Source organism: Chinchilla lanigera, unplaced genomic scaffold (genome assembly GCF_000276665.1).
Source record: "Chinchilla lanigera isolate Chin_1 unplaced genomic scaffold, ChiLan1.0 scaffold00017, whole genome shotgun sequence".
Classification (NCBI taxonomy): domain Eukaryota; kingdom Metazoa; phylum Chordata; class Mammalia; order Rodentia; family Chinchillidae; genus Chinchilla; species Chinchilla lanigera.
This window is the reverse complement of record NW_004955418.1, coordinates 5,127,874-5,154,139: the sequence shown is the minus strand read 5'-3', so window position 1 is coordinate 5,154,139 and position 26,266 is coordinate 5,127,874. Positions and strand designations below refer to the sequence as shown.

The 26,266-nt window shown below is 37.1% G+C and overlaps 1 protein-coding gene across 1 annotated transcript in view; it reads left to right on the top strand.

Moving 5' to 3' along the window:
* Window positions 1-26,266, top strand: part of Man2a1 (mannosidase, alpha, class 2A, member 1) — a 163,385-nt gene that overhangs the window by 37,207 nt on the left and 99,912 nt on the right. Inside the window, exons 5-6 of the mRNA XM_005382174.2 lie at window positions 14,627-14,754; window positions 23,900-24,073. Coding sequence (XP_005382231.1) covers window positions 14,627-14,754; window positions 23,900-24,073 — 302 coding nt within the window. The remainder of the gene's footprint in view (window positions 1-14,626; window positions 14,755-23,899; window positions 24,074-26,266) is intronic.

The window sequence follows — 26,266 nt, the reverse complement described above, 5'->3', positions numbered from 1 at the left end:
AGTCACCCTCATTATACAGACCAGGACACTGACCTATCCCAGTGTCCCTTGCTAAACGTGGCGTGGGCAGTCTGTCAGCCCAGGCTCCCCACTTGCAGAGGCTGTGCCCTTGGCCCACTGTGTTGCTCCTTTAAGACTTAGATTTAAGTAGTCTGTTCTTTTCTGCTGATTTGGTGCCATCTTACTGTATTTATTTCTGGGAGTCCTGACCTGTTCCATGAACTTTTGTGCTGACTATAATTGTGGCATTATGATATAGTTCATCAACTGACATTTAAATCTTCTCTTGTCTGTCTTTATTGAAAAGTTCTTTTAATGAGTGATGATTTCATTTTCCCAAAGCTTTAGAATTAATTTGTTGAGTTCTTCTAACTCAATAATTAAAAAAAAAATCTTCAGACTTTGATGGAAATTGAAATAAACATTTAAAGATAATTGTGGGAAGGATTGATTTCTGTTATATTCATGGGAGACATTTTTCCCCAGGTAGCAAGTTTAAGTTGCTTGCCTTGCTGGCTAAGAAGGTGACATAAGGGAAGGCTGGGCTGTGGGGTACTGAGATGGACCAAGTGACCACCACAGCCCAAGGGGCTACTCACTGTCCTGTGACCACAGGGACAGGGCGGTCAGCATTTTCCTCCAGTTACTCAAGCTGCCGTTCCAAAGTGTTACAGAAAGTACTTGGACTTTTTACGTTGAAGTGCTAGTAGATAATTTAGGTTAGCATAGGTTGGTGTGTATGTACCCACACATACATAAACACATGCATGAGCTCATGCATGCATACACCCAGGTGCAGAGGCGAACAGCAGTTCTGAATCCTTGGTTTATATCTAGGTACCTACTAGTTTGCAACCTTGTAAAAATTAAGAACTGTAAAAGAATTGATACTTGTTTTATAGGTAATTCTTTGACTAAGTATTAAGATTTAAAAACAGGGTTTTTGTGTGTTTGAATCTTATGTTACTCCTTGAAAACAAATAATACTTTATACTGTATTTTCTAAAAAATGATAACTTTATAGAAATTTTACTCAGTATTTAGATTCTGGGAATTTATTTTATCTGTAGTTATTTTTTCTTTAATATTGTTTTTGTGATTTTTTTTTTTTTCTTTATTCCATGGGCTAAAGCATTTACTAGCCAGGCATGGTGGTGCACGCCTGTAATCCCAGCACTCGGGAGGCTGAGGCAGGAGGATCATTGTGAGTTTGAGGCCAGCCTGGGCTACAAAGTGAGCTCAAGGCCAGCTTGAACTGCGTAGTGAGACCCTGTCTCAAAAATACCAAAAAAAAAAAACAACCAAAAAAGCTTCTACTTATTTTTTGCTGGTTTTCACCCACAGCCTCACCTCCAGAACCTATGCATGTTTATTGATTTTCTTTTTTAGAGCCTTGACCTTTCTGCTTTGCATCTTTCCTCATTTCTCCTACCTGCTGCTACTAAAGCTAAGTGGGCCAGTCCATTAATTTTAATAAGAGGAGTACCTCCATCTGCATGTTTGCCTTTTAGCATTGTTGTAACCAGCTTTTACATTTTTATGTCATTTTTCTCACTATTGTATTTTTCTAAATATTCTATAACTGTATTTACAGTTTTCTCTTTGACTTGAGTTTATTGGAGAAATAGTCTTCAACTTGAAAGTGCTATTTTTTCCAAATTATATTCTATTAAAAACTAGCTTTCATGTCATCTGGTCAGAGAGGATGGACTGTACACTTTTTACTTTCTAGGGTTTTTGAGTACTTTTTTTGTGATTTAATGCATAACCAGTGATGATTAACTTTATCCTGCTGCTTTTTTTAGGATGTGGATTTTGATGGCTGTGAATTCAGCGTCTTACAATTACTGTTTTTAATCTGTGTGCACTTCTCTTTTCCTGCAGTGTGTTCTGAACCATCGTCACTGTGCCCTGTAAAACTGCACAATAAAACAACAGGGCGTATGGGAAAATGGGGTTAGGGCACAGCACTCAAAACTTTCCTCCGTGACACACACAAGCCTAAAACAAGGAAAATAAAGCTGCTAGCTCTAGGCAGACATTGTGGTCCATCCTGCGACCCCAGTACTCTGGGAGGGTGAGGCAGGAGAGGCAAAAGAACCGCCAGTTTCAGCCTGTCAGCCTATCTTAAATGACTTAGGGAGACTTTGTCTGAAAAAAAAATCAAAAACAGGCTGGGATATACTTCAGTATGAAGGCCCCGTGTTCTGTTCACCCGCACACAGACCAGCACACAGTCCAGTGGCACATATGTTAAACTGGCGAAATGTGTAAGTGCCCCACAAAGGATATCAGTTTACCTCGAAAAACATCTGAAGTTTGCCTGTGGAGGTGGGTGTTGGAAGGAGTACAGATTGTTATTGTGAAATCGTTGCAAGTGCGTTTCCTGCAATCTGACGGGAAGTGGTACAGTAGGCGTGGATGAGTGACTCACATGTGATTAACGAGGCGCTGGGGGATGTTTGATGTGTGCGTGTGCGTGTCTTCCTACGAGGCTTTCACAGGGTATGGGACGCAGTTATCTGCTTTTATACTCAGTGTGTCTAGGGGGCTAAATTGCACATCAGCAGTGCAAAGTTTGTTCCCTGATATGATCAATCACTTTGGAACAAATTGCCATTTTTAAAGTAAGTGTTTATAGCAGAATTGACTATACTTATTTTTTGCTACTGTTGTCCCATTAGTTTCCTTTTTTTTTCTTCTTCTTTCTTAATTGATCAGTTTGCATTTTTGCTAGTGCATTCATTCATTCATTCATTCATTCATTCATTCATTCATTCAACAGACAGTTCCTGAACGTCAGGTATGGAACAGAAATTGTAAGAGCCTGGGCACTCCCAGGCTGCTATTTCTTTTTCTTCATCATAAATTGTATCTTTTACCATTGACAAACTACATTCTTTTCTCCTTTCAGTGACAAATTTTGGAGAGGTAATTTGGCGTGGTAGTTAGGCACCAGGTCTAGGCTGTCTGGGTTTAAATCCTCACATTCTCATCTACTGTGTAACTTTGCCAAGTTGCTTAATTTCTCTGGACCTCAGTGGCTTTATTTGGCACATGGAAATAATACAGGCGTGTGTATTGTTTGATTTTTATGAGGATTGAATTAATACAAATAAGATGCCGAACACGTCTGGCACAGTTTTATTTTTAAATTTTATTTATTTGTGGTGTTAGAGATTGATCCTTGGGCCTCACACATGGTAGACTTGTGCTCCAGTGCTGAGCTACACTTCCAGCTGGATGGACACATATTTAAATCCCCAATAAATATTAATGACTTACTTTTTACTTTTATTTTCCACTTAGACACTATGCGATTTTTATTTCTGAAGTCATTTTGAGATTCTACATCTTTTAATAGGAGAGTTAGTTATAAAATTTATATTTCTGTTCTATCTTTAAAAAGCTTCATTGAAGTTAAATTTTTTTTTTTTTTTTTACTCTGTGCTGGGATGCTTTTAGGATTGAAAAAAAATTTCTCCATGAAATTCTAAATTTTCATGGCGATATATCACTAGGTATGGATAATTTTGATTGGTTTCCATCTGTCACTTTAGAAACTTCCTCAGCGTATGTTTTCTGCGCTCGAGGTAGTGTCTTGTGTCAAAACTCAATTATGTGGTTACTAAGCATAGTCTCTTCATTTCATATGCCTATTCATTTTAATTTCTTTATTCACTGCATTTTGGGAGGTTCTTCTGGAGGGTCCGCCTCTCCTCTTTCCTTTGATTCAGTACTCCATGGCATTGAGTGTGTTCTCTCCTGACTTTGGTAACTTTAGCTCTCTGCTCTTGATATTGCTGTCCCCAAGCTCAAATATTTTCCACCTCATCTGTATGCAAAAACAACTCTATCCACACTTTGAATTTGTCCCCGTCAGAGTGCGGCTTCCTGGAAAGCCCTTCCTTTTCTCACCAGAGATTGTGGGTTTCCTTGTATTTGTTAGTACTGCCTGGTCAGCATCCACTTCCCCCCACTTCCTTTGGGAAACCGTCAGACAGAGAAGTTGCCTCCTCCCTCTTCCTGTCAGATGTTCGGCCGTGACCTGCATGCAGTTCATGTGCATTTTAATTCTCAGTGCCTGAAATCTTAGGGGAATGAAGCCGGGGCTGGTAGGTGGAGGCAGGAGAGCAGACACGGAGGGGGTGTGCAGGTTGTTTCTCCTAGTCCCTGACATTCACGAGACTCTCTGTCCCATCACATGGTTCCTGAGGTCCTTACAGTAAGGCTTCATTTTCCTCCAGCACTTCGTGGAGGCTACTTTTTACCTTGTCCGCAAATATGTGTGCCCAGGAACCTTCCCTAACACATTTCCTTTCCAGAGTCTGTTTGTGTCGCTTGCAAACAAGAAAGCTGAAGTTCTTTTCTGGAGGAGTAGATGCTGGGAGAAACAGTGGCATGAGGGGACCAGCAGCTAGAGAAGGCACCTGGGCTATCAACAGGACCACCTACGGGGAACAGAGGGCTGGGGAAAATCTGGGGAAGGAGTATAGTGACCAGCGATGGCAAACCTTTTAGAGCTTTCAGTGCTATAAACAACGTGCTGCAGCACGAGTGCCATAGTTTTGCCACTCCTGGAATATACCATCTGTGAACATCTTTTTCTTTGGCGAAGGTATTGAGCCTGGGGCTAGCTTCCTTTTTGTGTGATTTGTAAGCCAGGTAGATACCCGCTGTGGTTTTTTTTTTTTTAATTCTACTGGATGCGAGTTTTTTTTTCTTCTCTTTTTTCTATCCTGTTGGCCACTTTACTTAGGTTGAATGGTAGAAAATTATCGATATCTGACTACCTTTGGTCGACAAAAACAGCAATTTTGTATGATTCCAGTCAGTGTTACAGACAGAGGATGTTAAGATGGAGAGGACAGGTAATGTCAGTGAGAGTCTAAAGTGTTCAGTTTGTTGTCCTAGTAAACTTTCAAGAGCTGCATTTTGGCATTAGGGAATATATACTTAATAATATTTGGCTGAAGAAAAAATATTTTGTAATTATATTTGGGCATTGAGTTCTGTTCCTGGTCAATATTTGCTAAAGTTCTCTCCCTGGTACCTATAAATATTCACTTATATTCATTTCTTCCATTTGTGAATAGAACTAGAGTAATACCTGCATATATTTTTCTTCTTGAACAAGATATCCTTAGTGGTAATTGCCTAAAATAGCCAACATCTATAAATCCTGCACAAAACTTAATAGATCTTTAGACTTGCTTCTATTATTTAAAATTCTTAGCTTGTACCAAGTGACATTTCTAATAGAATTTTTGACTACTACTGTAAAGCTTATGCATTGGCTTGTTTTTCCCATTTTGAAGATGAGCTATGGATTAAATGTCTGTACCTAAATTTGCAAGCTAGCTTTTGTAGAGCAGAACCTGTTAATTCCAGTAGAGTTCCACCTAAGCTTTCCTTCTCCCTCAAGAATACCAATTGATTGTGGGAACTTAATAGAAACATAACTGAAATGATCCCCGTAATCTATTCTAGCAATGATTTGTTTGATTCTTCCCCCCTGTGGCAGAAGTATTTGGCTCTATAAGCTTTGAAAAATGAAAATCTAGATAACTAGAGAAAGATACATGCAAATAACATCTACCTTTTTTGTTTTGTGCGTGATTCAAAATAATTTAATCAGCTATAGTCATCATATCTATGTGTAACATAGCCAATGGATTTAAAACAAACTACCTTCCGTTAAATAATCAGACCATTTTCTGTCTGTACTTGTTTTGTTTAGGCTTCGTGTTCGGGTATTTTCTGCTAGGCTTCTCTTTGGGGCTTCATATTTGGAAGTTTTTAGCTAAACGCAGGTAAATGCTGTGTAATACTTATACTACATTAAAATGTGAACACCTATTCAGAGTCAGGCAGCTGAAACATTACTCTTAGCATTTTCTTTGATTTATACCCAGTGTGTTACACACTTACTGTTCCTTTCTGGGCTCTGAGATATTGGAACAGTTTTTACGTTGCATCTGATCCTGTTATTAAGACCAGTTTGTAGTGCGCAAACCCATGGAATGTTGGGGACCTGGAACACTTGGTATGTTCACGAGCAGCTTCTCTCTGTTAATCTTTTCATGTTCAGTAAGGCTCAGGTAGATTTTGTCTTTAGCACACTGTGGAGTTTTGTTTCTTTTCTGCAAATGCAAACTCTTTACTTACCTGATCTTTCCACCATCTTCTTACCTCTTTTTTTTCCTGGGTTTTCCTTTAAATGAACCTTTCCCCCGTTCCTCTTAACTATCTTTGTTGCTTTTTTTGTATTTTATTTGTTAGTTTTTTTATTAGTACATGTTTGAAAACATACAGTGTTTACAATCCTTGTGTGGAGTTGGTGCATGTAGCTCACATGCTGTGACTTTTATCCGTTTTCCCTCCCCTTCTTCACACCTCTACCTCTTGATCTTCTTTTCATTTGAGAAAGATCTATTCCCTACTTCCTATTATCTGCCTTTTATTTTGCTCTTCGTTAATAATTTGGGTTTCTCATATAAGAAAGAAGACCCTTTTAGAACAACTAAAATAAATGACAGGATTGGCAAGAATGTGCAGAAACTGGATCTCTCGTATGTTTCTGGTGGGAATGTGAAATGGAACAACTTTATGAAGTACCCAAAGAATTTTCCAAACTTGAATATATATTTTATGACTTAGGAGGTCTATTCCTGGAGATTTACCCAAGAGGGATCAAAAATCTTACTCTTGACTAATCTGGAGGAGACATAGGAAGGTGGGTTTTGTTGTTTTATGAACTGTCATTCTTTGATGGTCTGGAAAAAAAGGTTAAAGACATTACTAAGTCATATGTTCGTTAAGTTTCCTTGGGTAACCCTATTATATAAGCAGGGGACAAAAATTAAAAATAGAGTATTACTGAGTAGTGGCTCCAAAAACATAGTAGAAGTCAGGCAAGATGAAGGAGCATTTGATGTAACACTTTTATCTTTAATATCGATCTCTGTCTACAGACATTTTCATAGCAAATGTCATTCATAGTAATATCAAACTGCCAACAGTTCAGATGTCTATCAAGCAGATGATAGATTAAAAACTTGTGGCACATTCGTGCAATGAAATACCACCTAGTAAAAAAATCATTGACGTATACAGTAATGTGGATGGATGTCACAAACATATTAAGCAAAAGTAGTCAGATACAGAAGAGTAAATATTTCGTGAGTCCATTTTACAGTGTTTAAAAACAGAATAAACTGATTTATTGTGTTAGAAATCAGAATGCCCAAATCATTTTTGTGGGGTATGTTACCAAGTAGTCTCCTTATGAAAATGGCTCACCAAATAAAAGTCACAGGGTTTTGTGGTGCTGCTGTCTCCTTCTGGAGTTGGTTTCCAGGTTCTTCTCATCTGGAACAAAGAAGAATGAAAGGAGTGAAAAACAGTAGCAAAGTTTATTTAAAAAAATAAAAGTGAAGCAGGAAAACTAGATCTGCAGAGTGAGTTTGAACCCTACAGAAGGAAAAGGTACACCCTGGAGGACACCAGGATAGCAAACTCTTCATGGAGTCTGTGTCCTTTTACCCCATTCAGATCTCTAGGAAATCTGGAAGAACTTCTACAGATGGGTCTTGAGAGGTGGTGCAGGGATCCCATGCCTCTCTTTCCAGCTGTACCTTGGCTCCTTTCTCAGGGGCAGTGGGTGGGGCTACCTGGGAAAAGGGTAGGAGGGAACATTCTTTGCCACTGGAAATATTCTAGCAGTTATAATTGGCAGTAATAGTTGTCAAAATTTCTGAAATTCAATATAGAATTTTATTTTGTAATATATCAATTTTAAATATTTTAGAAAAACATATAACTGTATATATTATGATGCGTGTGTATTGATTGGAAAAGACCTTCATGGTAAACTTTGCCTGCCGTCAACTTCCATGTGTGTTTAGCACAAGAATGAGCTTTTAAATTGATTTTTTAACTTGTGTGTTTTCCAGTGTATTTTGAATGAGAATTGTGTGAAGTAACATTTAGTATACTGTTAGACATTTAAGTATAGTCCCTGCTTATTAAAACTTTGCAGAAATTACTAATGAAACCATCTAACTTGATAAATATTAAACTAGCATGAGTATTTTTCAGTTACAGTTTTGTTAGCTTTTAGTTCTTAGAAGAAATCAGGATATAGCATTTAAAGTTATGAAGATTTTTAAAATTTATTTTTAAATATAATCCAAAATGTATAGGAGCAGTTCAGCCATTGCTGTGTTCTTGTTGTTTTACCTCATTCCGTAGGAACTAGCTGACCAGATTTATTTATTTCACAGTATGTAGGAAAAGATACATGCATGTACAAATGTACGTAGACATACGTGTATGTATATATACCTCACGCAAATGATAGCATGCCAGATGCGGTGCTGTTTCTTTATTATTGTGGCAGGTATGCATAACATAAATGTGATTTTAATAATATTAAATATTTAAGTGTACAGTTCAGTGACATTAAAGCACTCACATTGTTATGCAGCCGTCACCACCATCAATTCCTGGAATTTTTGCCTTATCCCAAGCTGAAACTTTGTACCCACTGAAGGGTAAGCTCCGTATCCCTCCTTCCCTTCTCCCAGCTCTTGCTAACCTCTATTCTACTTTCTGTAAGTTCAACTACTGTACGTATCTCATATAAATTATCCAGTATTTGACTTTTGTGTTGCCCAAACGTGTGTCAGAATTTTCTTCTTTTTCATTGTGTATGTATATCCCATTTTGTCTAAACCATTTGTTGGTCTATGGATACTTGGGTTGTTTCTTCCTTTTAGTTATTATGAATAATGTTGCTATGAACTTGGATGCGTAATACTCTGAGTCCTTTCCATCCTTTTATGTATATATACAGAAGTGGCATTGTTAGATCATATGGTAATTGTAGGCTTAATTATTGGGGACCCCCAATAGTGATTTCCACAGAGATTAGCATTTTACATTCCACAATACAAGCAAGACAGGGATTTTCTTCACCGCGTCTTTATCAACTTGTTTCCTATTGTATTTTTTTATAATAGCCATTCTAAAGGATGTTTTGCCTTGCTTTTAAAACTTGAAGAACTTTTGATAAGGTCTATTTTATGAGTGGGATTTTATTTAACTGCTCCTGGTTGATGACCTGTGGTGTTTATTTCTGATCTCTTCTTAACACATATAGTACATTTTTTTTTATTGCTAGTATAAAGCAGTGTTTTGTTTCATACTTTTCAATATTTTCTGATTTTTTTGAGTGAGTAAGGATAAATGTATATGCAACATGTAGTTTGATAGTTATCACCAGCAGAATGTCAGAATACCTATTTTTACACATCACTGGCATCTATGGAATGCAACTTTTTGGTATTTCTAACCTGATGGGTGAACATGCCATCTTCCTGAAGTTTTGACTCGCACTATGTTATAAGTGAGGTTAAATTTAATTTTTAGGAGCCAATTATTTCTGATATATCTGCATCGTATTACTGGTACTGTTTCCTTACAGTTTCATACTGATAGCACTGAGTCTTTAATGATGAATAAAACAGTTATGATTCCCTCATGGAGCTTACAGTTTATTGGAGGAAAAAAAAAACAAGCATACACATGTATAGTTAACTTTGGTTATAAATGCTATGAAGGCAAAGCGTTGGATTTTATGAAGGTAACAATTTATTAGTGAGGGTTGGACTGAATGTGGTGGCGAATAATGGCTCCTAACAGCTTCGTATGGACAACTGGGCAAATGGGAGGGCAATCCAGGTGCGTGGTTGGCGAGCTAAAAGGAGGAGGAAGTTTGGGATGAACCGAGCAAGAAATGCTAAGAGGTGGCTCATTCGCCATAGTTATCTTACACTAACTCTTTAAAGACAGGCATCGACAATGTTCAAAAATGCAAGGAGTTTTAAACAAACCTTATTTTTACTGTAATGCTGGATATCATGAGAGGAATGTGAATTAATGAATCTGATTAGTAAATGCCTTTAGGGTGCAAGTTGATTCTTCTGTAGCCTCTTTCTTTCTGTTAACTAATTTTTTATTTAAGATTGAAACCCTGTACATCATCTTGTATTATTTCATATTTCCCCAAATGTGTGATTACAAATTCGACTGGTTTTCTCATGTGAAATTAATTTGTGGCTCTTTGAAGCTTGCTAAATGATGCATTGTTTGCTACTAAGTTGTCTGTAACGATTTCCTCATTAGGGAGAGAAGCTCTTTGAGTGCATCCTTCTGTGTGTGACCAAATTCCAAATGTCTGATGATTCGGTGTGGGGGAGGAGGTGACACTCACAGAAAATGATTTGCAGCTTCTTGTGCTGTGCAGTAAATTCTTAAGTGTAAACGCCGCGTTTTGGGCAAAATGAGCAGTGATGGATATGCTCAGCTTAATTTTGATCCGTTATTCCCTTAAGCTTCCCTAGCATTGAAACGGAAACACAGGAGCATGTTAATGTCTTTTACTAGTAGCTACAGATCAACTCACCGCTGTAAAAAAGGCAAAGTGCAAGTGGTGTTAATTTGGGAAGTTAGCGCACAGCTTCTTTGTTTCCGGATTTGATGGCTAAGTCTCTTCCTTTGTCCCCCTCCTGTTCCCCATGCCTTTCCACTTTTGCCTGTGTATCTCAGGTTTATTAGGAGTGATCGTGAGGTGTACACATAGGAAGTTTGCCGGAAAGAAAAAAATATCTTAGTAGAAACTAGGCATTAGATCGTAGGGGCGGGCATGTGTGTTTTGGCTATGTTTTCCTTTGACTTTCATAGAAATGGCTCAGTTGGTGCTTGTTGGAGACTTGGATTTTACCTTAGAAGTGCCTGTATTTGTTCTAAGTAAATTTTTTGGTATAGTATATGCCTTTTCCTTATTTCTTATTTAAGTACTAAAAATCTTGAAATACAGTTATAGTCTGTCTTAATTTTATCTTATCACTAACAATAGCAATTTTCAGTATGATGCTTTTTTGTAGGCTCACATTGCTTTTCCGTTACTGCTTGTAAATTTTTTGTTGTTTTTGAGACAGGGTGTCCCTGTGTAGCTCAGCTAGCTTTGAACTCAGTGTGTAGCCTAGGCTGGCCTTAAACTTGCAGCAATTACAAGTGTACGTCACCAGACCTGGCTGGCTTGTAAATATTTTAAAAATATTTCCTGATACAGTGTTTCTGTAAGATATTCAGTCCTATTCTTTGTAGCTATCCCCAAATAATGAAGAGCATTGCTATGGGTCTTAATATTTAAGTCAAATATTTAGCTTTCCTCATTTTTTATATCACAATATTTAGCTTTCCTCTTTTTTTTTTTTTTTTTTTTTCGGTATCGGGAATTGAACTCACTACCTTGCGCTTGCCAGGCAGGTGCTATGACGCTGAGCCAAATCCCCAGCCCCACTTTCCTCATTTTTTTATATCATTTTGTTTTTCTCTCATCAAATTTATAAGTGCTTGTATATGTTCCAAAATGAAGGACATATCTGTGTACCTCAGAAATTTCTGTGTTTTTTCTTTCTTTTCTTTGGTATCAGGATTCGAACTCAGGACCTTGCGCTTGCCAGGCAGGTGCTTGTGTCACTGAGCTATATCCCCAGCCCAATTTCTGTGTTGTTATTTCTTAGTTTATTTATTTATTTTTGAATAGTCATGTGGCAAGAATTTTTTATCTAACAGTAAATATTTTATATTGTATTAAACTTTCCTGCCTTTAAGAATCTTCTGGTTTAAAATCTGTTTTTTTTTTTAATCTTTCCACTTGACCTTTGACTCCATTTAATTTTTCATTTCTATATTTATTTATTTATTTATTTATTTTTCTGGTATCAGAAATCGAACTCATGACCTTGCGTTTGCCAGGCAGGCGCTTTGCCGCTGAGCTAAATCCCCAGCCCCTCATTTCTTTTTTTGTACCTTAAAATGTAACTTTTCTATAGGCCCCTTTCCCTAAACTTTTCTAGTGCCGTTAGTTCCTTTTGGGTGTATTGCACTATCAGCAAATAGCCCGTGTCCAATTTACATTCATTACTGTAGGGTGACTTCCCTTCCCAACTTGGCTTGTCGGTGAGTGTATTACTGCTCCCCTTCTACTGGAGGCCCAGGTCTACTCCTCGCAGACCTTTCTCTGAGGGCCCATCGTTTCCCAGTCCCACTTTTTCAGATCACGTCTCCTTTCTCTTTGTCCTCCTCCTCCTCTGTGTTTTTACCATTACCACGTTCTCAATTATATCACCTCATGCCTGAGTTATTGAAGCCTTATTCTATTTGACCCTCCTCTTTCCGACTTATTTTCATGTCTGTGAGTTGATTGTAACTTTATGTACATGCTATATTGAAAGCCTCTTTCATTGATTCCTCAAAGCAAGCGTCTCCCTGCTGGGCGGGGCAGGTGTGCAGGCCCTGGTCTCTTGAAGCTTCTGCTCTGATGGTGGCTAGGTGTGTGAAGGTGGAAAGAGGAGACGGAAATGAGCCCGACACTCTTGGGTCTTGATGATGGCCGTGATGGGATGCAGTGAGTGGGGGCAGCGGAGCACTGATTGAGGCTGCGGGCTCACGGACACTTCTCCAGATGAGTTCTGTTGGAGTTGAAATGAAGGCAGCGTGTTGGGCAACGCAGAGGAGAAAATGCTGAAAGAAAATTGGCAGAAGGCTTGCTTTTTAAGTCACCATTGTGTACAGATACCTGTGTACTCTTTAAAGTAGCATCTCAGACACCTTCCAGAGGGGGAAGGATGTACCATTTACAAATGGAGCTGGGAAAATTAGCTGCTCAATATGTTCGCTTCTTTATTCTTCTACTGTTCTTAGGTACTGTCGATGACTATAGGGCAGGACTTAGGCAGCAAAATGCAGCATTGATGAAAAAAGAAAAATTCCATGTAGAGGGGGTGATTTCTTTTAAAAGTTTTGGCTCAGTTTTTTAAATCTGCAGTGCTTAGATCTTAATTCAAAATAGGCATCGAATTTGCTTTTGACCAATTTATGTGTGAAATGTTTCGAAGGATATGTTTATAGGGGCTGGGGATTTAGCTCACCGGCAAAGCGCCTGCCTGGCAAGCGCAAGGTCGTGAGTTCGGTTCCTGGTACCGGAGGAAAAAAAAAAAAAAAAAAAAATCCTGTCTGAAAAAAAAAAAAAACGAAGGATATGTTTATTGGAATACAAAATAGTGATGCTGGGTTTTCATGTGGGAGTTTCAGAGTTCAAATCCCAAAACATGCTCGTATCTCAGGTTATAAAGTGCTGCTGGTCTAAGGCTTGAGGGACAAGTGGGGTGCAAGCATCTAATCGATGAAAACCGGAACGATGTGTAAACTGACTGACTAAGCAAAAATTCACTGGTAGGGTGAGTGGGACGCAATAGCCTTGGGGCTTTTTTTTTTTGATTCTTGAAAAAGTATAATTTTTAAAAATTTCTAGCTTTTTACTTACTAAATTTTTTTCTTCCATTGAAAATTTGAAGTTTCTCATTTGAGTTTCTTGAGATATGATTGTGAGTCATCATACTGTATATGCGAAATTATTAGTTGGCAGTCCCATGACTATAGGAGTTTAAGTCTTTGCCTTTTATGCAAGGAAATTTTAATTAATTTTGGGGGAGAAATTTTGGCCATTGTGTACTCACTCACTGTGTATGATCATGCAGCTGGTTGAATAAGTCAGATGCTGTGTTAGTGCTGGAGATTCTGTTATGTAGGTTTTAGAAAAATATGTTTTGTGCCTCTGATTTTTTTCAACAAAGATTTGGCTCTGTAGTTGACTGTCAGTTGTATGTATCCAATTTTATATACGTGTGTGTGTGTGTGTGTGTGTGTGTGTGTGTGTATACTACACACTTTTTAAAAATTTCCCTGTTTGTTTCTGGAATTTTATACCACTGCACAAATCATCTTGTTGCAGACTGAGAAGTCTATGAAACTGAAGGTATTTGCTTGAATTCTTGACTTTTATACTTTATTAGACACTTTTCAAATTTTTAAATACTTTATGTTCTTTTTCCTTCTAAGGAAAAGTTGTTATGGATGTCTTGTTGCTTTATATTGTATTATGGCAAAGGAATAGTACAGTAGGCAAATAATGAAACATTAGGCTTTTGTATTCAGTAATGAAAAACAAGCTAGATTACATCTTAACTAGATCTGGAACAAAGTGCTTTCATCATATATTTGGAGTAACTTGCATGATTAACTTAACAGTGTTACAAGGATTAAAGTCAATACTGATTTTTAAAAATATAGGAATATTGAAACAGTCATCCTTCAAGTGAGAGTCCTCTTGTAAACAACCATCAAATATGTACCCTGAGTAAAGCACTTTTTAAGCCACACTCAGAAATGAATCTCATGTGGCTCCTGGTGTCAGAAGTTCTTGTGGATGTGTGGGATATTATACTCTTGTAGCAAGGAACCTCTGACGTGACCTGCCCCGCTTTGTCTGGGAATGGAGCGGTCACCCGAGGCACTTTACTAGGACTGCTTTATCACTGGGGCTCTGAAGTTGAAATTCATTCACTGGTTTAAGAAAAATAACTTTTTCAACAACTAATATAGATGCTGGCTGTTTTAAAAGCTGTTCTTAAAGTTTATGCTGTTTTTTTACCTTTTGTCTTGAACTTTTCTTATACAGTATTTGTTCATATAACCTCTTATTACTGTCTCCTAGTTTACTACAAAATCGTCAGTTTGAAATTGTGACAGGTGGCTGGGTTATGCCTGATGAAGCTACTGCACATTATTTTGCCTTAATTGACCAACTAATTGAAGGACATCAGTGGCTGGAAAAAAATCTAGGTACGTATTGGTGTTTTCCCCTTTTATTTGAGCTATTCAGGGAAATTATCTTTATAGAGATGTTAGGTTAAGGTTTTATTTTATTATTTAAAATAGTTTCCCCAGAACTGATAATTGTTGGAATAGTTTATCCATCATTAATTTGTGATATTTTTGACATTATAAACTCAGTTATAAAGACATATAATAGGTTTAGGGTCATCTACTTTGTTCAATGTTATTTTATCAATTAATATGTTTCATTGATAGGCTTATCATATGATATGCCTATGATGTGGTATGAAATTAGTGCTCACTGATTTTAGAATTTTGCTTTAATTATTAGTTAAGAATTGATCATAGCATCATCACAGGCAAAATCCTGTTATTGGCTTAAGCCACAAAATAAAAATGAAAGCAAGTTATTAATTATGTCAATGAGAATTCCAGAGATATAGTAGCTTTAAGTGAAGCTGTATCAGGAGACTCAAGTTATATTGTCTGGGTACGGAGAAAAGTAAAAAGGACGTCTCTTCTTGACTTTTCTTGTAAATGGAAGCTTCCAGTGTATGACTTTTTGTGACGGCTTTCTCTTGGCATCATGGTTTCAAGCTTAACCCCTGTTGTAGCGTGAAGCTACAGCAGTGCTTCATTCTCTTTCATTGCCTGATAAAACTTGGTTGTGTGGATAGCTCGTATTTGTTTATCCATTGCCTAGTTGGTGGACATGTTTCTTCTTCTGGATTATGATGATTAATGCTGTTACACACACCTACCCGTGTAAAAGGTTTTGTGTAGACATGTTTTCATTTCTCTTGGATGTACACGTGGGAATAGACTTGCATGGTGACTCTCATGTTTAGAGGAGTTGTGAAACTGCTTCCAGAATGGCTGCTCCTCTTTAACGTCCCCCCTATAATGTTTGAGGGTTCTGCTTTTTCCCTGTCTTCCTCAACATTAGTTGTTGTCTTTTTTAAAAAAACTGTGGCCATTCTAGTACACATGAAATATCTCACTGTGATTTTGATTTGTATGTCCCTAATAGTTATCAGTGTTAAAATTTTTTTGTGTGTATGTTAGCTATTTACAAATCTTTGGAAAAATGTTTACTCAAATCCTTAGCCTAATTTTTAAGAGATACTTGTCTTTCTTTGTTGCCTTCTAGGAGTTCTTTATAGATTCTTGGTAAATGTCTGGTCAAGTAAGGATTTGCAAATATTTTCCTTCCATTTTGTGGTTCCTTCCTCTCTTTGGCGGTGTTTTCTGATACACACAATTTTAATTTCTTTTTTTTGAGGTGAGGTCTCACTATCCTGTTCAAGTTAGTCTTGAATTCTTGGCCTCCGCCATTTTTCTGCCTCAGCCTCTCAAGTAGCTGGAACTATAGGTATACACTGCTGTACCCAGAAATGCTTTCAATTTTGAACTCCAGGGCCTGGGGATTTAGCTTAGCGGCACAGCGTCTGCCTGGCAAGCTCAAGGTCGTGAGTTCGATTCCTGGTACCGGAAGAAAAACAAACAAACAAACAAAAAAACAGTTTTGAACTCCAATTTACCTGTTTTTCTTTTGTCACTTGTGCTTTGATGTCCTAGAAAGAAACTATTCTCTAACCCAAGATCATGAAGATTTATTTGTCTTTTTTCTAATAGTTTAAAGGTTTTAGTTCTCTTATTAGAAATGTGATTCATTTTGAGTTAGCTTTTCTGTGTAATATGAGGTAAGATTTCATATTCTTTCTTTTACATGTTACTAGTCAGTCGTCCCAGTGTCCCTGTTGAAAAGATGACTCTTTGCTCATTGAATTGTCCTGGTGCTCTTGCTGACAGTTTGCTATAAATGTGAGGCTGTCTGTCTGAAATCTTTATTCATTGACTTATGTCTCTCTCTTTGTGGCAGTAGCAAAATGCTTTGATTATTGTACAGAATGTGATAAAAATATGGTGAATCTTTAAATTTAGAAGATAATTACAGTAGAAGACTCAATACCATTAATTTCCCTCAAAATGCCCTTCCCTCAGTTCAGACACGTTTGTTCCATCACTCTTGTCACTTTGTGAAACAGTTCTGGAAGTCTTTGTGTGTCAGTAACTCATTCTTTGTACCTGGATAGTGTTTCATTGCTTACCCAGCTTCCTCTTGAACATTTGGGTTGTTTTCAGTTTTTAGCTATCAGGGGTCATGCTGCAATAATAACTTATCCACTGGTCTTTCTGTAGGCATGTTGTATATAAATACTAGTAGATTTACTCGGTTGTATGATAGATGTATGTTTAACTTTATGGGAAGTTGGAAAGAGGTTTCCAAAGTGGTTTTACTATTTTATACCACCAGCAATGAATTAGAATTCAGGTTGTTCTACATTCTTGCCAGTAGTTTTTATTGTTTTGTCCTAACTCTAGGTAACCCCTCTTGCCTTAGCTTCTCGAGTGCTGGGATTACAGGAATGTGCCACCAGTTTCTTGTTCTGTATTTTTAAAGGAAATAAATAATGCCTTTCCACTAGTGGATATATAGTGATACTTATTGTCATTTTAACTTGCATTTCTTTGATGACTGCTGATAGTGAATACTTTTTCTGGTGCTGACTGGCCAGTGATACATCATAGTTAGAATTTTCCAAATCTTTTACCCTTTTTCTTGATTACATTTTTGTCTTTTGAGTTGCACGTATTCTTTTTATGTTCTGATTATAAGCTTTTTGTCACATACATGCTTTATGAATATTTTCTCTCAGCTTAGGATTTTTTGTCTTCATGTCTCTTAACAATTTAATACCAGTTTATAAAAATGTTTTTGATTTGTATGTGTATGATTATACAAATCTTCTATTTAGCAAGTTTATTCAGTCTTCTCATTATTAGTAATACTTTGTATCATTTCTTGTTATAGTAATATGTAATATGTTCAAAAAAAGTTGTAGGTGTGAGAATAGCTCAATGGTAGAGTGATTGCCTCATCGGTTTGAAATAAATAAGTGAGAAAAAGTTGTCTCTTTTTTAAAAATATATATATACACATATACCCCACTTGTAATATAATTATATATAAATATATATGTATATATAATTTAGACCATTTGTTTGAAATATTAAAAAATATAACAATTATATATGATAATGACACAGTGCCTTTCTTGTTCTTTCTCTCTTTCCTCTTCATATATGGAGCTATATATATATATATTCCCTCAGGGGAGTGTTTGAGACAGGGTCTTGCTGTGTAGTTCAGGCTAGCCTGGAACTCTAGGTAATCCTCTTGCCTTAGCTTCTTGAGTGCTGGGATTACAGGAATGTGCCACCAGTTTCTTGTTCTATATTTTTAAAGGAAATAAATAATGCTATACCGAATAGCATTATTTGTTTTTTTATGGTAGATGTTTTATAGTGTTAAACTTTTTTAGTACTTTTCAATTAGAAATACATATTGAATATGACTGGAATTCTTTCAGACATCTTTTAGCATTATGTGGTTTTTCTAATTTGTTCTATGAATGTGATCACAGTTTGCTCAATTAAAAAGTCATTGACTTCCCAGGATAAATCCCTTTTGATTTTGGTGCTATTGAGTTCAATCTGTTTAGTGTTTTTTGTTTATGATTTTTATATCCATTTTCATAAGTGAGATTAGCTTTCTTTTTTAATGTGCTGCATTCATATGAATTATTTATTGGTTTATGAAACTCAATATAGTATTTGGGTAGCATTGTATCCTTCCTTATTTTCTATGAATTTTATGTGTATTTGAAAAGAAATACTGCTAAAATTTTATGCCTGCAGGATCTTTTGTTGGAGGTAAGTTTTTTTGATAATGCTAAGAATTTCTCCATGATTGTTGATATAATGTAATTTATATCTAAAATATAAATTAAAAGTTATCTTATTAGAAATCAACATTTTAATTACTTAAGATATAAAATAAGAACTATATGTGAGAATCTTTGTTTTAAACAATAGTATACAAACAGTATGTATTTAATGTGGGAAAATCGGTGAAAATAATGTGTGTTAGCAGAAAATGAGAAAAATTCCTCCCTGCCTGCTGGTTATGTATTCCTGTTTTGTGATACATAACATAATACTTTGGAATTTTCTGAATGTATTTATTTATAAAGTTTGGGATTTTTAAAATACTACACTTTTCCCTAAATGTGCCACTTTCCTACCCTCCTTTTAAAAACAGTTTCTCAGGTTTTTGTGGGGATCTTGACCTCAATAGTTTTAAAGACTGCAGGTCCATTTTTTCTCAGTTTGAATTCATGTGTTTCCTTATGATTACGTTAGGTTCTTGATGTACCCTTCCTATCTGTCTGTCTTGTTAGGGTCTTTACAGTGTTGTTCTAGTGTGCTTAGTGCATTTTATCATGAGGTATGTAGTTTGTTTTTGTCCCAGTGTTGGTGTGGTATTTACTTTTTTCTTGTTGCTGAGAAAAAACACCCAATGTTAAAGTGGGGAAAGGTTTATTTAGCTCACAGTTGGTAGAGATTTTAGTCCACAGTCTGCTAGCTCTAAGGCAGGGTGATGTGGCAGAGGAGCAACTGTTTATGGTAGCAGAAGATACCAAAAGCAAGAGAGAGGAGGGAGAATGAGCAGCAAGCTTCTTTCCCTCCCTTATATTGTATGCAGGCTACCTGCCCTAGGGCTGACGTAGCACTCACACCCTTAATCCCAGCATCGGACCATGAATCGTCACAAAGTCTAGATTCAGCTACCTCTGATAAGCCCCATCTAAAAGTGCATGAGGCTTTGGGGAGACGTCTACACCATAACAGTTGGTAATGCTAGTTTTGATCAGTTTATAAGGTATGTCTGCCAGGTGTCTTAATTGTACTGTTCAAATTTTTCCCCTTTCTAATTAATAGATTGTGGGGATCCTTAATGAATGGGTAAATGACCCATTCCTCAGCCAACTTCAGTGTTTCAGTATTAGCATCCATTGATGATTTTCTAAGAATTCCATTGCTCCTTTTGTAATTGCTAGTTGGAGTTGTAGTAAATGGAAGCATTTCCCTTTTTTATTTCTTAGCTATTGTGTGGACTTAGGCATTGTTGTAGTAATTGGGGTTTAATCCTGTACTACGATTACCTAGTTTTATGATCAGTTTTGGTTTGGCCCAGACTTGCCTAGTGGAAGACCCTTCAAGCTCTCTCCTAACTTGTCTTTCGCATTGGTTTGTTTGCAGGATGTAATGATTACATGTATTGTGGGTAGGTTGTTCATGTACACAGCACATCTTGATTCTTCTCTTGGTCTCTTTTCCTCCCACCCTCCCCATCCCTCCAACTCTTGGTTCCCTTCCTATTTGCAAAAATTCTGTTTCTACTTTTTTCCTCAGTTCTGTTTTAAAAATCCCCCTTTTCTTCCTACATGCTCCTCCTTTTATCCCTTGTTCCCCTTCCCATTTGAAAAAGGTCTCCTTACTTCCTATTCTTTATCTTTTATTTTGCTCTTCATTTACATTTTGGGTTTCTCATATAAAAGAAACCATGCAATAGTTAAACTTGTGTGTCTAATTTATTTCACTTGACATTATGGGCTCAAGGTGCATCCATTTACCTATGAATGCCTCAAAGTTATCTTTCTTTATGGCAGAGTAGTACTCCATTGTGTATAAGTACCACATCTTCTTTATGCATTCATCTGTTGATAAGGATATAAATTATTTCCAAGGTTTAGCTGTTCTAAATCGTGCTTCTATAAACATGGGTCTGCATGTATCACTATAATATGATGACTTTAAGTCTTTCAGGGAGATACCAAGAAAAAGAATCGCTAAGTCAAATAATTTGTATTTTTAATCTTTTGAGGAATCTCCATAGAAATTGTGCTAGTTTCCATTTTTACCAACAAGAGTTTCTTTTTCCTTGTAGCCTTGCCAGCGTCTGTTACTATTTGCTTTCTTGAGTCAGTTGCTATCTTTGTGTTGTTTTAATTTGTGTTTCTCTAATGGCCAACAATCTTGAACATTTTTCTATGTATTTATTGGCCATCGTACTCTTTCTTCTGAGAGATGTCTGTGCATTGCAGTTGGTCATTTTTGATTGGCTATTTATTTTGGGGGCTTTGTTTTTAGTTCTTTTTGTATTTAGACATTAGTCCTCTGTCCAAGGAATAGCTGGAAAGAATTGTTTTCCCATCCTGTACGTTGTTCATTCTGTTGTTTTTTTCCTTTGCTGTGCAGAAGCTTTTTATTTTGATATATCCCTTTTGTTGAGTCTCAGTTTTATTTCTTATGCAAGTGGAGTTTGTTCAGAAAGTCTTTGCCTATACCTGTGTTATCAGGAGTTTCAACATTTAGGTATTTGGTCCAGTTTGATTTTAGTTTAGTACATAGTAAGATGTGTGGGTCTAGACTCAATCTTGTGCAGGTGGATATCCAATTCTCCCCATACCGTTTATTAAAGAAGCTATCATTTTTTTCCAGTGTAGTCTTTGGGCCCTTTCTCAAAGATCAAGTAGCTGAACTGGGGTATCTGGAGTTGTTTCTGCTTTCTCTGTTCTGTCCTGTTGATCCCCATGTCTGTTTTTGTACCAGTACTGTGCTATTTTATCATTGTAGACATGTGATACAGCTTCAGCCTGAGCTTGTGATGTGTGCTCCTTTGCTATTGTTACCCAGAATTGCTCTCGGTCCTCTGGTTTTCTGCTGGTTCCATATGAAGTTTTGGATTCTTATCTCTAGGTCTGTGAGGAATGCCATTGGTATTTTGATGGGGATTGCATTAAATCTGCTTATCAGTTTGGGAAATATGACAGTTTTGATGATATTGGCTGTGCCTCTGAAGGAGTAGGGGCTATCTTTCCATTTTCCATTCCTCTGCAGTCTCCTTTTTCAAGTGATGTAATTTTTGTTATAGAAGTCTTTCACTTCCTTGCTAAGGATAATTCCCAAATATTTAATTTTTCTTGATGCCACTGTGAATGTGTTGTATGACTAGCTTCTCTCTCAGTAAGTTCATTATTACTGTACAGGAATGCTATTAATTATTGTGTATTGATTTTGTATCCTGACACATACTGTTAATTCTGGGAGACTTTCAGTGGAATTTTTTGGCGATCTGTAAGTAAAGGATCATGTAATTTGCCAATAATGATACTTGAACTTCTTTTCTTTTACATATCCCTTTTACTTCTCTTGCCTGATCTGGCTCATGTTTCTGGGACTCGGTTGAACAGAAGTGGTGATAGTGGACTTTGTCTTGTTCCTGACTTTAGGGGGAAAGTCCCCATTTTATATGATGTTGACAGGAATTCTATTATAAATGGCCTTTATCAGCTTGACATAGACACTTGTGAAATGTCTGTTTTCTTCAGGTTTCTGAACTGTTTTAATATGTCCTTACGATGCCATGAACATTTCTTTACTTTATGACCCAAGAATAAGTTCAGGACTTACCGTGTACTTTCCTGACCTCAGCTCTCAGCCCTTTCTTTCAGGTTCTCTTTAATGAAGAATGGTGTTTAGAGGCCACGACCTGGGAGTTAAGTTGTGCTTGTGGGTACTGAGATGTTATTGCATGTAAACCTTCCAGGGCATTGACCTGGGAAGTGTGTATGTGTGAGACAGAGAATATATATGAGTGTGTATTCCTATGTATATGCATATATATTTTTATTTCTGTATTATGTATATTAAAAATATCTATATTAATATACTAAAAATGCTATCTCCTATTCCAATATAATTTTATAGGGTACATTCTAGTTTCTCACATTTCCATATTTGTGGTTTATGGTTTTTTTCTCTTTGTGAAAATCTTGGTGGGTCTGTTTTCATTTTCTCAGTATTAGGAATATTTCTCAATATAGGAAAGGTAATTTCAGAATTGTAAAGTCCACACACCATCACAGAGAAACAACATTATTAAATTAGATTCAGTATTTCTTTACAGTTTTTGAAAGTATAATTGTGAAATGCACAAATCTTCTGTGATCAGTTCTTTAAATTTTGCCACACAATCTTCCTGAGTTTTCAGTGCATGCTGTTGATCTAGTGTGGGTTCTGACTTTGCCTCCTCACTCCCCTTCCTTCGCTTCCCATCTGTGCGTTGGTCTTTAGTAGTAGTCTTTTTTTTTTGTCTTTTTGAGACAGGGTCTCACTCTGCATTCAGGCTGGCTGTGAGCTCACTTTGTAGCCCAGGCTGGTCTTGAACTCTCAACAATCCTCCTGCCTCAGCCTCCTGAGTGCTGGGATTACAGGCGTGCGCCACCACGCCTGGCACTTTAGTAGTAGTCTGCAGAGTTCTTTTCTCTGCTGTTTTCTGTATTACTCTGCATTTTATCTGATTGCTAGAGGCTACAACTGGAGTCGAGATCAGGGTCAACTCATTTTTGTAATGGTAGGGCCTCTTATAATCTTAAATGTGTGAGAGGTGCAAAACAAATGTTTGAATAAAAAATGTACATGAGAATGTGTCAGTTTGTAGATTGTACGTAGAGCTTTGTGTGAGAATCCTGAATAACTGAAAAGACATGGTTTGTAGAATGCAAGATGAATAATCTTGTCTCATTAACCTGTGCACTTACGTATTTTTTTTTACACTTTATCCTCTGTGAATAGATATCTTTGATTGATGGCTCTTATAATTGGCGTGATCAGAAGTGAATGTTTCCATTTACCTATTAGGTAGAGTAAAAGCAGCAGTATCAAAATGTCTTAAAATTGAGGGAAATAGGATCATCAGTGACTTTGGTCAATTCTACTACCATAAAATACGACAATTTGGAGCTGTTGCTAGGTGTAAAAACATAGACTGAAACATCTTTGATTTGGGGAGTGGGAAGTATAGGTTGAAATGACTGAACTACGAGTCACTGGTTTATCTGACGTCACAGATGGCCGTGCTGGGGGACCTTGGGGCAGGGCGCTGGTGCTTTTAGTTTCCCCCTGTCCAGTTAATGCAGTGGCTGTGTAATAGCCGTGAGATGGCAGAGTGCCTATCAGCTTCAGCTGGTTGATTTCAGTAAGAGTCCCTGCCTTGGTGGACATGCAGGGGCAGATTTCTCCCTTCAGGGAGTCCTGCTTGGAGTATTTGGCAAGGAGTATGCTGACTAGATCCTTTATCTTTTGATGCAGAAGACTGTGGAACTGTGATGGCTCTGAATGTGTCGTGACTTCTTTTTATTTATCGCTTCTAAAAAATAATGCTTATTTTTTTTATCAACAGGAGTGAAGCCTAGGTCCGGTTGGGCCATTGATCCTTTTGGACATTCACCAACAATGGCTTATCTTCTGAAACGTGCTGGATTTTCACACATGCTTATCCAGAGAGTTCACTATGCAGTTAAAAAACACTTTGCTTTGCTTAAAACGTTGGAATTTTATTGGAGACAGAATTGGGGTATGTAGAGTTTGATGAAAGCTGAAGATCCTGTTTGACCTAGATATTCTTTCACATGTGTTTTAACTTTATAGCTTTTATTCAGAGTGTCTGTCTTGAAAATCAGATCCCCTAAAGATACTCAGTGTTATACTGCAGTTATTTTCCAATGTACTTGTGTCAAGATTCTTTCAAACAATGATGCTGACATTTTTCTGTAGACTATTTTAGATCTTTGCATGCCTACAGGAAGTGAGTTAATAGAAGCAGTTAGTATTGTGCAAATAACACTTTCACTTGCTTCTAGTTTACAGAACACAGTCAAATCATAATTTGAACATGCAAATTGGAACTGAACCAATATCCAGTCATTAGTGTGGTTCTCTGACAGTGTTCTTTCCTTTTGCCTGTCTTCTCTTGACATGTTGGAAGAGATCGCTCTTAGAAACCTTAATTCTGTCTTGCTGTGAGAGACCTCAGGTTGTCTGAATTATCTGTTTGTATTCTGTGTTCGTTGTGCACACAGGTGTTTCAAGAACGTACCTCTGTAGATCTTTTTTGAGGCAGACGGAACAAGATTGAGGCTTCTTTCTTGGGAGACCTTTGTGTTTACCAATGCCCAGTTCATTCAGAAGACCTTACATTTTATTTGTGCTTATGTCCTTATAGATGTTTACTTATTTGTGCTTATTTATCAAGCCTTTATGATGAGTCATGAGTTATGTTGTATACTTGATTTCCACCTGCTCACTTAGCCTGTCTAACTATTGTTTAAATGGGTTCTATTCGTATCCCTTTTTCATGGTGAAGAAATGGAAGCCTAGAGATAGATGTGAAGCCATTTGTGAAAAGACAGACAAGTGCTGGGGAGCAGAGGTTTAACTCCAGAGGTGCACCATTCTCATTTCCTGACCCTGACCTACCAGTAAAACTTCATCTGAAGAAGAATTTTGTTGCTAAAATAATGTTGGGAAATTACTGAATTGCATCATACTTACTCTCCTGTATAATCTTGATCTCTTAAGTGTTTCAGAAAAAAAATTGTTTTTAAATCTACATGGCAGTTTCCTTATATGTACTTCTGTTTTTTAATTAAGAAAAGCAATTAGTTATGTAGTATTTTGTTCTGGAAAATTAAACTGGTAGGGAGGACAAGAGTTTGTAGGGGGGTCTCATCCTGCATAGTTTGAGCAAATGCAAAAGAACATGATCATTTAGAAAACAAAGGATTGTTAATTTGAATCCTGCTTAAACAGTTGTCCACATTCAGATTGCCCATAAATGTCAGTGAGAAATTCTGGAGTACTTTTATGTATTTAATACTGGACTAGGAAGAAATATAGAGAACTTTCTTACCTAACAGGAAGTTACAGTCTAATTTGATAAAATACATATACAACTAAATACGATAGATAAAATTAAATGTAGAAATGAGCTGCTAAATATGGTGTTGGGAAAGGTAGTAAGTTGTTGGGTATGTCTTGATCCCTAGGAAAAAGGAGGAGGAAGTTCTGGTACATGTGACAACCTTTGCACACAACAAACGTTAGTGACCAGCACCCAGAGTGTCACGCTTGTGCACCCAGGATGCAGAAGCATTCAGGTTTTAATAGGTTCAGCATTTGCAGCAGAAGTGGTAATTATTTTAATTAAGTGTTTAAAACTGGAAAATGTTAGCATTTATCTGGTAAATTTGAACACATTGCCTGTTGAAAGGTGTTTTCAAATTATGTTGAGCTTGTTTGTGTGTTCTTAATGGAGCGGTTATTTTTACTTTTAAAAATGTACATATCGCTTTTTTGTTTTTATTATAAAAACAGTACCTATCCATTGTTAGAAATTAGAAACGCATGCATGAGAGTGAGGGGAGATACTTACAGCTCAGGATAACGACTTTTATCTGCTAGCTAAGTCCTCTAGTTTTACTTCGTGATAGACATCTGCTTCTCAGGGCAGTGGTCCGAACACATGCTGACAGTGGGGTTTTAACTAGAAGCAGTTCTCCACAGGTAATCACTACTTGTTTTCCGTGTCTTTTTTGTTTGCAAATATGACTTTATTTTTTCCTGTGTGCCTTTGTGCTGAAACATCCATTGCCTCATTCTTGGTGAGCGTCAGGAGAGACTGATCTTTCCTGTGCCGTGCTTCCTCTCCTCAGTGACAGGGGCAGCAAACCTTCGTCCAGCGTTTTCACAGCACCCCCATCCCCAGCCT